This window comes from Oncorhynchus nerka, linkage group LG6 (assembly GCF_034236695.1).
Source record: "Oncorhynchus nerka isolate Pitt River linkage group LG6, Oner_Uvic_2.0, whole genome shotgun sequence".
In the NCBI taxonomy this organism is placed as follows: domain Eukaryota; kingdom Metazoa; phylum Chordata; class Actinopteri; order Salmoniformes; family Salmonidae; genus Oncorhynchus; species Oncorhynchus nerka.
Window position 1 is genome coordinate 81,492,753 of NC_088401.1, and position 16,795 is coordinate 81,509,547.

At 43.1% G+C, this 16,795-nt stretch overlaps 1 protein-coding gene across 2 annotated transcripts in view; it reads right to left on the reverse strand.

The window, feature by feature from the left end:
- Positions 1-16,493, reverse strand: part of LOC115118731 (kinesin-like protein KIF3A) — a 29,011-nt gene extending 12,518 nt beyond the window's left edge. Inside the window, exons 1-10 of one of the 2 annotated variants that reach the window (XM_029647427.2) lie at positions 16,304-16,493; positions 15,413-15,695; positions 13,647-13,791; positions 13,305-13,389; positions 12,316-12,421; positions 8,945-9,084; positions 8,297-8,494; positions 5,998-6,172; positions 5,252-5,350; positions 1,357-1,434 (exon numbers count right to left, since the gene is read on the reverse strand). In XM_029647427.2, coding sequence (XP_029503287.1) covers positions 1,357-1,434; positions 5,252-5,350; positions 5,998-6,172; positions 8,297-8,494; positions 8,945-9,084; positions 12,316-12,421; positions 13,305-13,389; positions 13,647-13,791; positions 15,413-15,695; positions 16,304-16,309 — 1,315 coding nt within the window. In that variant the 5' untranslated portion in view covers positions 16,310-16,493. The remainder of the gene's footprint in view (positions 1-1,356; positions 1,435-5,251; positions 5,351-5,997; positions 6,173-8,296; positions 8,495-8,944; positions 9,085-12,315; positions 12,422-13,304; positions 13,390-13,646; positions 13,792-15,412; positions 15,696-16,303) is intronic. The other variant, XM_029647428.2, reaches the window with a different exon arrangement.
- Positions 16,494-16,795: the final 302 nt, after the last annotated feature.

Here is a 16,795-nt window from a genome sequence, read left to right on the forward strand (position 1 = left end):
TGCAAATCAATCCCAGAACAACAGCGAAGGACCTTGTGAAGATGCTGGAGGAAACAGATACAAAAGTATCTATATCTACTTGTAAAAACAAGTCCTATATCGACATAACCTGAAAGGCCACTTAGCAAGGAAGAAGCCACTGCTCCAAAACCGCTATCAAAAAGCCAGACTACGGTTTGCAACTGCACATGGGGACAAAGATCATACTTTTTGGAGAAATGTCCTCTGGTCTGATGAAACAAAAATAGAACTGTTTGGCCATAATGACCATGTTTATGTTTGGAGGAAAAAGGGTGAGGCTTGCATGCCGAAGAACACCATTCCAACCGTGAAGCACGGAGGTGGCAGCATCATGTTGTGTGGGTGCTTTGCTGCAGGAGGGACTGGTGCACTTCACAAAATAGATGGCATCATGACGCAGAAAAATGATGTGGATATATTGAAGCAACATCTCAAGACATCAGTCAGGAAGTTAAAACTTGGTCGCAGATGGGTCTTCCAAATGGACAATGACCCCAAGCATACTTCCAAAGTTGTGGCAAAATGGCTTAAGGACAACAAAGTCAAGGTATTGGAGTGGCCATCACATAGCCCTGACCTCAATCCAATAGAACATTTGCGGGCAGAAATGAAAAAGCGTATGTGAGCAAGGAGGCCTACAAACCTGACTCTGTTACACCAGCTCTGTCAGGAGGAATGGGCCAAAATTCACCCTACTTATTGTGGGAAGCTTGTGGAAGGCTACCCGAAACGTTTGACCCAAGTTAAACAATTTAAAGGCAATGCTACCAAATAATAATTGAGTGTATGTAAACTTCTGAACCACTGGTAATGTGATGAAAGAAATAAAAGCTGAAATAAATCATTCTCGCAACTATTATTCTGATGTTTCACATTCTTAAAATAAAATGGTGATCCTAACTGACCTAAGACAGTGCATTTTTTACTGGGATTGAATGTCAGGAATTGTGAAAAATGTATTTGGCTATGGTGTATGTAAACTTCCGACTTCAACTGTTTATAGAAGACCGGTAGGGCAGGCAGGGCAGGCAGGCAGGTAGGGGAGGTTAACATTAGGAGGGTCCTGAGAGAACTCCAGTCAATACTTTGAGGACAGCACCTACAGATCAGGGACAGTTTGTAGGTCTGGGTCTATCAGGCTCCTCAGAGTAGGTGTTGATCTAGGAGCAGGCCCCCTTGTCCATAAAATCATTATGATATAGGCCTAAAAGGCAAAACAGATCCTAGATCAGCACTATCAACTCAGAGATGCTTTGTGAATACAGTCCCTGGACCATATTAACTAGCAGTTGGTGGTAGGGTTGGTAGTGCAGACAGCAAGCTGCTCCCACTCACTAGTCTGAGCCTTGGGTTTCTCCTCAGTGGTCTGTGCCTCTATAGAGGAGTCTGAGCTACTGATGCTGCTGCCACTGCCTGCAACACAGAGTAGAGTAGACACTCAACAGGGACACGTCAAACACAGAGAGAGATGGAGAGAGGGGGGGTGATAGAAGGATGGGGAGAGGGAGGGAGAGAAAAGATAAGGAGAGAGAAAGAGAGGCTCCAAGGACACGCCGACCACAGAGAGAGTGACATTGAGAAAGCACAATAAACCTGGAGAGCAACCAGCCTACAAGCCAATCCTATACAGTTGATATAACCAGCTACATTAATCAGTGCATGGAGAACGGACACACTAGGGCTGGGCGATATATCAAATTAATTTAAATGTATGTTTTAGTGCGATGTTCCAAATGCCTGTATTGCAAGAATCGAGGTAAAATGTTTGATAAAATCCATTATAGTCAAATGTAGGAACTGGGTTCTACAGTTTGAACCCTTGCTGTCTCTGGCTCCACAACTACCCTGCTATCTAGATGTGTGAAGGTTGATGTATAAGCATGATCCATCATGTATGACATTCCTGGGAGTGTGTCAAATTAAATGTTGTATTACCATATAATTGTTGTATGTTCTCTATAGTTATGTACCTTAAATGTATTGTAAGTCGCTCTGGATAAGAGCGTCTGCTAAATGACTTAAATGTAAATGTAAATGTATTGATCGAAAATATTGTGCAGTATTGCAATGTTTCACTGGATCAATCGGAAACTTTGCACACACTGCTGTCATCTAGTGGCCAAAATCTAAATTGTGCCTAGACTCCTACATTATATTATGGCCTTTGTCTTGGATTTCAAAGCTGATGGAACCAACAAAAATATACAGAAAAAGTATGTTTATTTGTTTGTATTATCTTTTATCAGATCTAATGTGTTATATTCTCCTACATTAATTTAAAATTTCCACAAACTTTAAAGTGTTTCCTTTCAAATGGTACCAAGAATATGCATATCCTTGCATCAGGTCCTGAGCTACAGGCAGTTAGATTTGGGTATGTCATTTTAGGCAAATTTTTAGGCAAATACACTCAGGAAACTGTTGAATGTGAAAAACACACCAGTGTTGCAGTTCTCAAACCGGTGCGCCTGGCACCTAATATCAAACCCCATTGTCTTGCCTATTCACCCTCTGAATGATACATATACACCATCCATGTCTCAATTGTCTTAAGGCTTAAAAACATTTCTTTAACCCGTCTCCTCTCCTTCATCTACTCTGATTGAAGTGGATTTAACAAGTAGCATCAATAAGGATCATAGCTTTCAGCTGGATTCACCTGGTCAGTCTGTCATGGAAAGAACAGGTGTCCTCAGTGTATCTGGTGAAAAAAATATGATTTTTGGGCCATATCGCCCAGCCCTAATACACACTAATGTAATGTACAGTGCAGCACCATAGTATCCAACATCTAATTTAAAGCGAACAGCACAAAGGTTATACACAGAGCCCAGAGTGTTTCCTGATCAGGTCACATGACCAAGAAAAACTGTCAAGACACTAGTTGTACTATGACAGCAGTGTATTAAAGCCTATCAGGAGGTCCCAATAAATATACAAATAGTTTGAGAATGGCGTGTGAATGATCATTCTGACTTGAACAGTGCCTTCAGAAAGTATTCAAACCCCTCAACTTTTTCACATTTTGTTGTTACAGCCTGAATTAGTAAGTGGTCTAAATTGAGATTATTTTTTGTGTCACTGACGAACATACAATGCCCCATAATGTCAAAGTGGAATTATAATTAAAGTGAAAAGGAAATGCTGAAATGTCTTGTGTCATAGTATTCAACCCATTTGTTATGACAAGCCTAAATAAGTTCAGTAGTAAATATTTGCTTAACAAGTCACATAATAAGTTATATGGACTCACTCTGGTTGTAATAATATCGTTTAACATGATGTTTTAATGGCGACCAGATCTCTGTATCCCACACATACAATTATCTGGAAGGTTCCTCAGTCCAGCAGTGAATTTCAAACACAGATTCAACCACAAAGACCAGGGAGGTTTTCCAATGCCTCGCAAAGAAGGAGCACCTATTGGTAGATGGGTAAAAATAAAGAAGCAGACATTGAATATCCCTTTGAACATGGTGAAGTTATTAATTACACTTTGGATGGTGTATCAATACACCCAGTCACTACAAAGATACAGGCATCCTTCCTAACTCAGTTGCCAGAGAGGAAGGAAACCGCTCAGGGATTTCACCATGAGGCCAATGGTGACTTTAAAACAGTTAGTTTAATGGCTGTGATAGGAGAAAACTGAGCATTGATCAACAACATTGTAGATACTCCACAATATTAACCTATTTGACAGCGTGAAAAGGTAGCATGTACAGAATAAAAAAATATTACAAAACATGCATCATGTTTGCAACAAGAGAGTAAAATAATACTGCAAAACATTTGGTAAAGCAATTCACTTTTTGTCCTAAATACAAAGTGTTTTGTTTGGGGCAAATCCAATACAACACATTACTGAGTACCACTCTCCATATTTTCAGGCATAGTGCTGGCTGCATCATGTTATGGGTATGCTTGTTTTCAATAAGAACTGGGGAGTTTTTCAGGATAATAAATCAACGGAATGGAGTTAAGCACAGGCAAAATCATAGATGAAAACCTGGTTGTCTGCTTTCCACCAGACACTGGGAGATGAATTCACCTTCCAGCAGGACAATAACCTAAAACACAAGGCCAAATCTACACTGGAGTTGCTTCCCAAGAAGACAGTGGCCAAGTAACTGTTTTGACTTAAATCTGCTTGAAAATCTATGGCAAGACTTGAAAATGGTTGTCTAGCAATGATCGACTTCAAAATTGACAGGTGTGGAAAGCTCTTAGAGGCTTACCCAGAAAAACTCACAGCTGTAATCACTGTCAAAAGGTCTAATATGTATTGACTCAGGGGTGTGAATATTTACGTAAATGAGATATTTCTGTATTTAATTTTCTATAAATTTGCAAGAAATTCTAAAAACATGTTTTCACTGTCATTATGGGGTAGTGTGTGTAGATGGGTGGGAGAAAAACATACACTTAATCCATTTTGAATTCAGGCTGTAACACAACAAAATGTGGAATAAGTCAAGGGGTATGAATGCTTTCTGAAGCCGCCGTAGATGTATAGTTTCACATTTTCTTATCTTTTCCACCTTTTGCCTAACCTAAAAAGCCTTGGGGAACTTCCTAGCTCAGACTACCGAAACCAGTTTAGTGTTTATTAAGCCAGAGTACACACAGAGGCTATGGCTCTCTCTCTCTACATGGCTTCTGGGTACTTTCAGAGCGATTTCCTTCACATGGAGGATGCTGACTCATTTTAGTCATCAGGAAATAAGCCCACACTAATAATCATGTCTAACATCTGACTGACAACTCGTTCACATGAAGGCGGACAAACCTTTGATGATGGCGTCAACAATAAATGGCTAAGATGATTGTGTGTGCAAGAATTAATGCATCAGTTTTTCCCCCCGTTGTATTAGAGTGCATTAAAGTGCATCTTCCTAATGCAGGGCTGGGAGCAGAGTTGCCATAAATAAACCCAACTCTTCTCTGAAAACATATTTTCTTCGTATATTAAGTTTTAAAAAGCATCAGGGGACATGGGGACTGGGGAGCAGTCCTCTGCTACATCCCAAATTGCATCCTATTCCCTATATTAGGGGACAACATTTTAGTACACGTCATAGAAGCCTAGTGTCCTTCACAGAAACATAGTGACTTTCACAGAAACATAGTGACCTTCACAGAAACCCAGTGACCTTCACAGAAACCCAGTGACCTTCATAAGGAGCCAACACAGTCCTGTTGGGAGAGAGGAAGAACGGGGCCCCTTTACCTCTCCGTTTCCTTCGTCCCTCTCCTCCTTCTCTTCCCTCATCATCTCCTTCATCCATCTCTTCTGATCCACTGCCCTCCGACCCGGAGATCTCTTCCCCTGGAACAGCAGAACAGAAAACAATTTAGTTACAAACTCTCCTTAAACCCTTTGCGCAGGTTTACTGTCCTTAGACCCTTAGCGCAGGTTTACTGTCCTTAGACCCTTAGCGCAGGTTTACTGTCCTTAGACCCTTAGCGCAGGTTTACTGTCCTTAGACCCTTAGCGCAGGTTTACTGTCCTTAGACCCTTAGCGCAGGTTTACTGTCCTTAGACCCTTAGCGCAGGTTTACTGTCCTTAGACCCTTAGCGCAGGTTTACTGTCCTTAGACCCTTAGCGCAGGTTTACTGTCCTTAGCGCAGGTTTACTGTCCTTAGACCCTTAGCGCAGGTTTACTGTCCTTAGACCCTTAGCGCAGGTTTACTGTCCTTAGACCCTTAGCGCAGGTTTACTGTCCTTAGACCCTTAGCGCAGGTTTACTGTCCTTAGACCCTTAGCGCAGGTTTACTAGAAATAGATTAAGACTAGTCTTGGACTAAAGTGATTCTCCATGAAGCATACTTTTCAGTCTAAGACTAGGAAAGGGGAAATCAGCCCATAAACAGTCTTTGGATCCAATCCTAACTTGAACACAGAAGTGTGTTTGTAATTTTACAACTTCTGTGCCAAATGAAGACAGCATCAATAGAGAGGACCACTAACTGACCTTCTTGGAGTTTCTTCTTAAGGTCTTCGATCTCCTTCTGGAACTGCCGTAGCAGGGCATCCTTGGGGTCTTCATTGATCCGGGCTTTGTTCTTGATGTTCTTGGCCCGGTTGGCGTAACGCAGCGTGCTGATGGTCTCGTCGTAGTTGTAGTCCGCTGGGCCGATGTTCGCACACTGACAGTTGAAAAAGTTTGAGAATACGATATTATGATTGATTAAAATCAGACCTTTTATGAAAGAACAGCAAGGAACGAGAGCTTGGTAGACTTAATCACAATAAATGAAATATTTGTATATATGTATTTATTAATAGTTTTCAAAATTGGATGCCAGTTGGCATTTGTGTCACTTAATCTGATCTACCCCCAAGTAATAAGACGGATAAATAACTAACAAAATACACAAAACGCAACAATTTCAACAAGTTAAAGTTCATAAGGAAATCAGTCAATTTAAATAAATAAATGAGGCCTTGATCTATGGATTTCACATGACTGGGCAGGGGCTCAGCCTTGGGTGAGCCTGGGAGGACATAGGGCCAACCACTTGGTAGCCAGGCCCATCCACTGGGGAGCCAGGCCAATCAGAATGAGTTTTTCCCTCATAAAAGGGCTTTATTACAGACAGAAATACAGTTTCATCAGCTGTCCGGGTGGCTGGTCTCAGACGATCCCGCAGGTGAAGAAGCCAGATGGCGTGGATACAAGTGGTCTGCTGTCGTCAGGCCGGTTGGACGTACTGACAAAATTATCTAAAACTACATTGGAGGGGACTTATGGTAGTTAAATTAACATTAAATTCTCTGGCAACAGCTCTGGTGGACATTCCTGCAGTCAGCATGCCAATGGCACCCTCCCTCAAAACTTGAGACATCTGTGGCGTTGTGTTGTGTGACAAAATTGCACATTTTAGATTAGCCTTTTATTAACCCGAGCACAAGGTGCACATATGTAATGATCATGCTGTTTTAATCAGCTTCTTGATATGCCACACCGGTCAGGTGGATGGATTATCTTGGCAAAGGAGAAATGCTCACTAACAGGGATGTAAACAAATGTGTGCACAAAATCTGAGAGAAATCAGCTTTTTTGTGCACATGGAACATTTCTGGGATCTATATTTCAGCTCATGAAACCAACACATTACATGTTGCGTTTATATCCCTACATATGTAAATGTAGTATTGGAACTGACCCTGTATATAACATGCTTACTTATTTACTGTTTATTCTACTGTTACATTGTTAGTGATTACTGCAAATGTTGGGTTTTGAGTTTACAAGAAAAGGCATTTCACTGCACTTGTGCATGTGACATTAAAACAAATGAGTCATTGGCACCAATTAGTGTCAATGGTAGCACCACAGAACTAGAATGAGTAGAACGGGCCGCCACAACCAAGTCAATGACGTAGAAGGGGAGTACTGGGGTGCGTCACCTGAGTGGGTTGATTCACTGATGTGGTCATCCTGTCTGGGTTGGCGCCCCCCCTTGGGTTGTGCCATGGCGGAGATCTTTGTGGGCTATACTCAGCCTTGTCTCAGGACGGTAAGTTGGTGGTTGAAGATATCCCTCTAGTGGTGTGGGGGCTGTGCTTTGGCAAAGTGGGTGGGGTTATATCCTTCCTGTTTGGCCCTGTCCGGGGGTGTCCTCGGATGGGGCCACAGTGTCTCCTGACCCCTCCTGTCTCAGCCTCCAGTATTTATGCTGCAGTAGTTTATGTGTCGGGGGGCTAGGGTCAGTTTGTTATATCTGGAGTACTTCTCCTGTCCTATTCGGTGTCCTGTGTGAATCTAAGTGTGCTTTCTCTAATTCTCTCTTTTCTCTCTCTCGGAGGACCTGAGCCCTAGGACCATGCCCCAGGATTACCTGACATGATGACTCCTTGCTGTCCCCAGTCCACCTGGCCGTGCTGCTGCTCCAGTTTCAACTGTTCTGCCTTATAATTATTTGACCATGCTGGTCATTTATGAACATTTGAACATCTTGGCCATGTTCTGTTATAATCTCCACCCGGCACAGCCAGAAGAGGACTGGCCACCCCACATAGCCTGGTTCCTCTCTAGGTTTCTTCCTAGGTTTTGGCCTTTCTAGGGAGTTTGTCCTAGCCACCGTGCTTCTACACCTGCATTGCTTGCTGTTTGGGGTTTTAGGCTGGGTTTCTGTACAGCACTTTGAGATATCAGCTGATGTACGAAGAGCTATATAAATACATTTGATTTGATACTGGCAGCCATTTTGAGTGTACCCATAGCATTAAAGCAGCAGGAAATAAAAGAAGGAAGTGTTGTTAGTTACCATCATGGTCTTGGAGTTTCCCCCCAGTGAGTCCTGCAGCAGGCGGGTGAGTTTGGAGTTCCTGTAGGGGACGTGGGTGCTCTTCCCGTCCACCAGGGCTGAGATGACATTACCCAGCGTGGAAAGAGATAGGTTGATCTTAGTGGCCTCTTTCAGTCGCTGGCCAGTCGCTCCTGTCTTCCCCTGGCGCTCAGAACCCTGGATGGGAGAGAGAAAGAGAGAGAACAGTGTGGGGGGGTTAACTGATGATTATATGTTTTCCTGTCTGTTTGCCAAATGCCTTAAAGCCACAGATACATTTCCATTCCACAATAACATGTTGAATCTGAGAAGAACTCGCTCAACAGGGCTTACTGACTTCACCTAGCGGCCTTTTAAACATTGATAATTGGACTAAGAATGTTCATAAAAATCAATTCAAATTATAATTCCCATTGCAGAGACTAAGAAAACCATAGCCATAGAAATGTATGGCGGTAATCTATACAGATTTGGTTCTTAAATCTCAAAAAACCAAGTTACCAAAATGTGCTTTACTCCTTCAAAGCATCAAGTTCACTCTCTGGGAGATTCCATCGGTTTGATATCTGTTGAGGTAAATGATATCTTTATTCTATTTGACAGTAAACGTTGATGTGACTTCCTTACCGCCAGATCCACTAAGTGGAGTTTTCCCATGCGGACGTGCTGGTCCCCATCCACACCCTTCTCGCTGCACTCGATGGTGATGGTGAAGATGGCATGAGAGCGAGAGCTGTGTTCATTCATGTTGGTGGAGCCAACCGAGCCTGGATGGGATAAAGCATAACACATTCAGAAACATAAAACTCAAGACTGTATTTTATTGGTTCACTTCATAATAACTTGGTTACACGTCATAGTAACTTCCATGAGTGTGATAGTAACCTGTATTTAACCAGGACAATTTGTATTTATTTATTTCACCTTTATTTAACCAGGTATGCTAGTTGAGAACAATTTCTCATTTGCAACTGCGACCTGGCCAAGATAAAGCAAAGCAGTTCGACACATACAACAGAGTTACACATGGAATGAACAAAACATACAGTCAATAATACAGTAGAAAAAAAAGAAAACAAAAAGTCTATATACAGTGAGTGCAAATGAGGTGAGATAAGGGAGTTAAGGCAATAAATAGGCCACGGTGATGAAGTAATTACTACTTGCACATTCATCTTCTGCACATCTACCATTCCAGTGTTTAATCACTATATTGTGATACTGGGGTGCAAAGGAGCAAGATAAATAAATAAATACTGTATGGGGATGAGGTAGGTAGATAGCCCATCTGTGTACAGGTGCAGTGATCTGTGAGCTGCTCTGACAGCTGGTGCTTAAAGCTAGTGAGGGAGATATGAGTCTCCAGCTTCAGTGATTTTTGCAGTTTGTTCCAGTCATGGGCAGCAGAGAACTGGAAGGAAAGATGGCCGAAGGAGGAATTGGCTTTGGGGGTGACCAGTGAGATATACCTGCTGGAGCACGTGCTGCTATGGTGACCAGTGAGCTGAGATGAGGCGGGGCTTTACCTAGCAGAGACTTGTAGATAACCTGTAGCCAGTGGGTTTTGCGACGAGTATGAAGCGAGGGCTAACCAACGAGAGCGTACAGGTCGCAGTGGTGGGCGATGTATGGGGCTTTGGTGACAAAACGGATGGCACTGTGATAGACTGCATCCAATTTGTTGAGTAGAGTGTTGGATGGTCAGTTTTACAAGGGTATGTTTGGCAGCATGACTGAAGGATGCTTTGTTGCGATATAGGAAGCCAATTCTAGATTTAATTTTGGATTAAATGCTTAATGGGAGTCTGGAAGGAGAGTTTACAGTCTAAACAGACACCCAGGTATTTGTAGTTGTCCACGTATTCTAAGTCAGAGGCGTCCAGAGTAGTGATGCTGGACGGGCGGGCAGTGATCGATTGAATAGCATTCATTTAGTTTTACTTGCATTTAAGAGCAGTTGGAGGCCACGGAAGGAGAGTTGTTTGGCATTGAAGCTCGTCTGGAGGTTAGTTAACAGTGTCCAAAGAAGGGCCAGAAGTATACAGAATGGTGTCGTCTGCGTAGAGGTGGATCAGAGAATCACCAGCAGCATGAGCGACATCATTGATGTATACAGAGAAGAGAGTCGGCCCGAGAATTGAACCATGTGGCACCCCCATAGACTGCCAGAGGTCCGGACAACAGGCCCTCCGATTTGACACACTGAACTCTATATCAGAGAAGTAGTTGGTAAACCATTTGAGAAACCAAGGCTGTCGGGTCTGCCAATAAGAATGTTGTGATTGACAGAGTCGAAAGCCTTAGCCAGGTCGATGAATACGCTGCACAGTAATGTCTCGTTTCGATGGCGGTTATGATGTCGTTTAGAACCTTGAGCGTAGTTGAGGTGCACCCATGACCAGCTCTGAAACCAGATTGCATAGTGGAGAATGTACGGTGGGATTCGAAATGGTTGGTAATCTGTTTGTTAACTTGGGTTTCGAAGACCTTAGAAAGACAGGGTAGGATAGATCTGTAGCAGTTTGGGTCTAGAGTGTCTCCCCCTTTGAAGAGGGGTTTGACTGCGGCAGCTTTCCAATCTTTGAGAATCTCAGACGATACGAAAGAGAGGTTGAATAGGGGTTGCAACAATTTTGGCAGATCATTTTAGAAAGAGAGGGTCCAGATTGCTGTGCCGGGGTAGGGGTAGCCAGGTGGAAAGCATGGCCAGCCGTAGAGAAATGCTTAATGAAAATCTCAATTATAGTGGATTTATCGGTGGTGACAGTGTTTCCTAGCCTCAGTGCAGTGGGCAGCTGGGAGGAGGTGCTCTTATTCTCCATGGACTTTACAGTGTCCCAGAACTTTTTTGAGTTTGTACTACAGGATGCAAATTTCTGTTTGAAAAAGCTAGCCTTAGCTTTCCTAATTCCCTGTGTATATTTGTTCCTAACTTCCCTGAAAAGTTGCATATAACGGGGGCTATTCGATGCTAATGCAGAATGCCACAGGATGTTTTTGTGCTGGTCAAGGGCAGTCAGGTCTGGAGTGAACCAAGGACTATATCTGTTCCTGGTTCTACAATTTTTGAATGGAGCATGCTTATTTAAGATGGTGAAGAAGGCACTTTTAAAGAATAACCAGGCATCCTCTACTGAAGGGATGAGGTCAATGTCATTCCAGAATACCCCGGCCAGGTCGAATAGAAAGGCCTGCTCGCAGAAGTGTTTCAGGGATCGTTTGACAGTGATGAGGGTTGGTCGTTTGATCGCAGACCCATTATGGATGCAGGCAATGATCGCAGAGATCTTGATTGAAAACAGCAGAAGTGTATTTGGAGGGCAAGTTAGTTAGGATGATATCTATGAGGGTGCCGTGTTTACTGATTTGGGGTTGTACCTGGTAGGTTCATTGATAATTTGTGTGAGATTGAGGGCAATTAAGCTTAGATTGTAGGATGGCCGGGGTGTTAAGCATGTCCCAGTTTAGGTCACCTAGTAGCACGAGCTCAGAAGAAAGATTGGGGGCAATCAATTCACTTTTTAAATTTTTTTTTTAACCTTTATTTAACTAGGAAAGTTAGTTAAGAACAAATTCTTATTTTCAATGACGGCCTAGGAACAGTGGGTTAAGTGCCTTGTTCAGAAGCAGAGTGACATATATATTTTTTTTACCTTGTCAGCTCGGGGATTCGATCTTGCAACCTTTCGGTTACTAGTCAACATGCTCTAACCGCTAGGCTACCTGCCGCCCCGACATATGGTGTCGAGGGCACAGCTGGGGGCAGAGGGTGGTCTATAGCAAGCGGCAACGGTGAGAGACTTGTTTCTGGAAAGGTTAATTTTTAGAAGTAGAAGCTCGAATTGTTTGGGTACAGACTTGGATAGTAAGACAGAACCCTTGAGGTTAGAAACCTATTTTGTGAGGGGGGGGGGGGGGGGTCTGGCAAATGGTATGTACTGTACGATCATGAATTCTAATGCTTAGAACTCTTATAAATGTTTTGTGTGAATCTTTACGGTTCTTGTGCCCCATTGTCATAATCCTGTCCATGTCATCAGCGTTGTTCACCACATAACCAGACAGGTCCTTGATGTAAACACCCACATCTGGCCTCTCCTTCACCTGGTGGTCACACAAACACAAATAAATGATATGAGTTAGGAGCCGGCAATACTCTCAAATTCCTCTTATACATTCATATCTTAAATTCCCTCCTGGGAACCAACAACGTTATCATGCTCATCTGTATTAGAAACTAAGAAGTGAATTATGAGAGGTTTAATCATCTATAGTTCCCTTAACAGAGAACATTCCAGTCATGTGCTATGTCCTGTTGTCTCCTTTCAGGAACCAATGACATTGATGTGTTATTGAGATTAGTTATGATAAGGAAATCATCTTCAGTTCCCTTTCTGGGCCCCTAATATTGTGTAATGTCCCATTCTGTGCTTCTAGGCACCAACAACGTTATCATACTCATCTTCATCATTTGGTCACTGTGGTCTTATCTACAAATCTACAAAGCCACCGTGCTTCTACATCTGCATTGCTTGCTGTTTGGGGTTTTAGGCTGGGTTTCTATACAGCACTTTGAGATATCAGCTGATGTACGAAGGGCTAGCCACCGTGCTTCTACACCTGCATTGCTTGCTGTTTGGGGTTTTAGGCTGGGTTTCTATACAGCACTTTGAGATATCAGCTGATGTACGAAGGGCTAGCCACCGTGCTTCTACACCTGCATTGCTTGCTGTTTGGGGTTTTAGGCTGGGTTTCTATACAACACTTTGAGACATCAGCTGATGTAAAAAAAAGGATTTATAAATTTGATTTGAAATCAAACCAATAAGCTACTACCTATGAAGCTAGCACTAGTGGTGTTTAAAATATATATTATTGTATGGTTAATCTAATTAAATGGGATAATGTTCTTCATATCTACAGCTGCTTCTTGCTAAATTAATGGGATGGTTTTTCTGAGAAGCATATCATATGAAACATCTATAACCTCTAGCCTCTGCATCTGGTCCTTCCCCAGCAGGTCCCTCACTTCTTCATTGTAAATCTCCAGATAAGACACGCGAACTAAGAACCTGCGGATGAGAGGTAAGATACTTATTTCAAATCAACCTCAAACTGAGACACTGTCAGCAGCAAGCATGTCAAAAACAGCGCCTGTCTTTTTTTCTTGTAGGCCTAAACCTCTTCTGACTCCAAGGGTTGTGTGATTGAGGCCTTTTGCTCTCCTAGGGGCTGAAAATAATAAGTCAAGTCATAGCATGTTGCATCAAACAATTGCCTGGCAATGAACCAGTTCGATTGTTTTGCCTGTTTGTGTTAATGTCCTTACCGGGTGTCGCCCTCTGCTTTGGCGATGTGGCCGAACACATGAGCGAAGGAGTTGGGGATTATTCCTCGGAGCTCTGGCACTGCCCTCACGCCCTCCATGGTGAATGTCTTTCCTGTCCCTGTCTGTCCGTACGCGAAGATGGTCCCTGGAGAAAACACAGGCTCAGTACTAAAACATTAAGAGGTGGTTTATCCAGGCAGATGGAGCCTTGTCCTGTACTAAAAAAAACAATTTCTACTATGCTTAATCTGTGTCCGCAAACCGCCCTTGATAGAGTCTCATCCCATGCTTTTATTACAAGCAGGCTTGACTACTGTAATGCTCTCCTGTCTGGTCTACCCAAGAAAGCCATTGGTCAACTGCAAAACCTACAGAATGCTGCAGCACGGCCACTGACCAAGACCAGATGTAGAGCACACATTACACCGGTTTTAAGGCCTCTGCACTAGTTGCGTGTGAGTTTAAGAATACATTTTAAGATTATCCTATTGGTTTTTAAAATCAATCCACAATTGTGCACCCCAATACATGTCAGACATGCTTTTAAGTTACGTACTGTTAGGCTCTATTACTAGAGTCAGAACTCTACGGACACTGTGAAAGCTCAAACCAAGTTTATTCTTCCCAGAGGGTCAATACAGCCACATTAGACAGACATGTTCCACCCGTGGTAGTATACATACCCCATTTTGGGTGGAGTCTCCTCATCGCTAAACATTGCATCATTATTGCAAGTCAGGGAGCTGAGTGATATAGGCCTTAAGCGGTTCCTCCCCTTATCAATACTGCCACAGGTAACCATTTCCCTGCACTCAGCCCCTACCAAACTTCATTATGGCACCCCTCATGGTCTCTTTTATAACTAATGATTAATTATAGTAAAAGCTCAGAAATCCAAACCTTTCAGTACCCACTAGGTTCCTCAGGTCCTCTGGCCTTTTAATTATCTCAAAGCCTAGGATCAAGAGGCATGGAGAGGCAGCCTTTAGTTATTATGCCCCCAGCCTCTGTAATAGCCTGCCAGAGAACCTGAGGGGAACTGAGAGGCATGGAGAGGCAGCCTTTAGTTATTATGCCCCCAGCCTCTGTAATAGCCTGCCAGAGAACCTGAGGGGGACCAAGAGGCATGGAGAGGCAGCCTTTAGTTATTATGCCCCCAGCCTCTGTAATATCCTGCCAGAGAACCTGAGGAGAACCGAGAGGCATGGAGAGGCAGCCTTTAGTTATTATGCCCCCAGCCTCTGTAATATCCTGCCAGAGAACCTGAGGGGAACCGAGAGGCATGGAGAGGCAGCCTTTAGTTACTATGCCCCCAGCCTCTGGAATACCCTGCCAGAGAACCTGAGGGGAACCGAGAGGCATGGAGAGGCAGCCTTTAGTTACTATGCCCCCAGCCTCTGGAATACCCTGCCAGAGAACCTGAGGGGGACCGAGAGGCAGCCTTTAGTTATTATGCCCCCAGCCTCTGGAATAGCCTGCCAGAGAACCTGAGGGGGGGCCGAAACTGTGGACACATTTAAAAGAGATCTTAAAAGACATATTTTTACCTTTGCTTTTCCTGTTTCAGTTTGTGTCAAACTTGTGTTTGTTTTGTAGTAAACATTTCATATTTTATTTCCATTGTTTTCCCCCTGTAAAGCACATTACACTGCATGTCTGAAATGTGCTGTAGGAATAACGCTTGATTTGATTTGAACAAATGCAATTGTGTAGTTCTGAATGGTGTGTCAGCAACAGTGATCATTTAAAATCCTCTCTCCACTTACCATTGTAACCCTCCAATACTGAGTCTATGATGGGGCGGGCTGTCAGATTGTAAACGTCCAGCTGTTTGCTGTCTGGTCCGAACACCGTGTCAAATGTGAAGGTCTTGGGGGGTTCGTGGGTGGTCTCTAATTTGTTGACGGTTATGGTCCCTCGGTTCTCATCCACACTGACGGCCTGCTTGTGGCCCATACTTCTCTCCTTCTGGTTTAGCGGGCGACATCGCACAACCACTTTGACGTTGTCCATGACCTCCGGCTTGTCAGATTTGTCCATCTTATTGCTCTGCAAGGGAGGGAAATAACTATTCGTGATGCCAGCCACCTAGTAGCTACATGACTTCCGAGCCGATGCCTCATGTAAATGCAATATGAAAACATCGCTAATAGCTAACGTTAATAATCTCACCACAGCAAAGAGAGACAAACTGGCTTGCTTGCTATAATGAATCCGGTTAGCAAACGAACATTACCGTACAGCTAACGCTAGTTAAGATAGTTAGATAGCTCTTTCAACTATCTTGACAGTTAATTAGCTAACTGTTAGTTCAATGTATGGCCAATACTTGAGGGCACGTAGCTAATCTGTAATGTATTGCAAACTCTTGCTGTTGCCAAGCAAGCTAGCTAATGTTAGCATGTTTACTAACCAGCTGCTGCATTGTTATGCACGACGAATAAAACGTAGTTAACACAGTAACTTGGCTAACATCATGCCCTTGCTGTATCCTGGTTGTAATGTATATGGTTGCATATCTATCAAATATAATGACACCGTCTAAAATAGGTTGAAAATAGCATTAGCTAGCTAGCTAAACTAACGCTAGCGTCATATCATTCGGGTGAAGGGAGGAACACCTCTGAAAAACAGCGGAATACAAAGGGCCCACTTACCGGCATTTTAAGACTTTAGTTTTGATGTTTAAAATTACATGAGACAATAGCAAACGCTTTTGGATGCTTTGATGGTAGTGTTTATCTTACAAAAATGATTTAGATGCCAACGCAGTCCCTATTTCATCAGTGGCCCATTTCCTCCGATGCTGATAAAATTGTCAAGCCTGATCGAATTGAGTCTGCGGCGGCGCAGTAGACTGGTGGTGGGGGGTGGGGTGGGGTAGTGTACAGTACATTAGAGGTGGCATCGCCATAGGTAGAGGTGAAAGGACTATCTCACTATGCTTGCTTTAATGAACAACAATAATGTTTGTTGAAAAACGGGATGATATAGAGTAAAATGGAAAACAGAATAAGGGATCATGATCCATGCAACAGCCAATAAAATGAGTATTTTAGCTACAACGTGTCATACATGATTTATTTTCAGCACTCACAAAGTAAAGAGCAGAGAAGTAGAATTTGTTAGAGGACACCTGTGCATGTTTT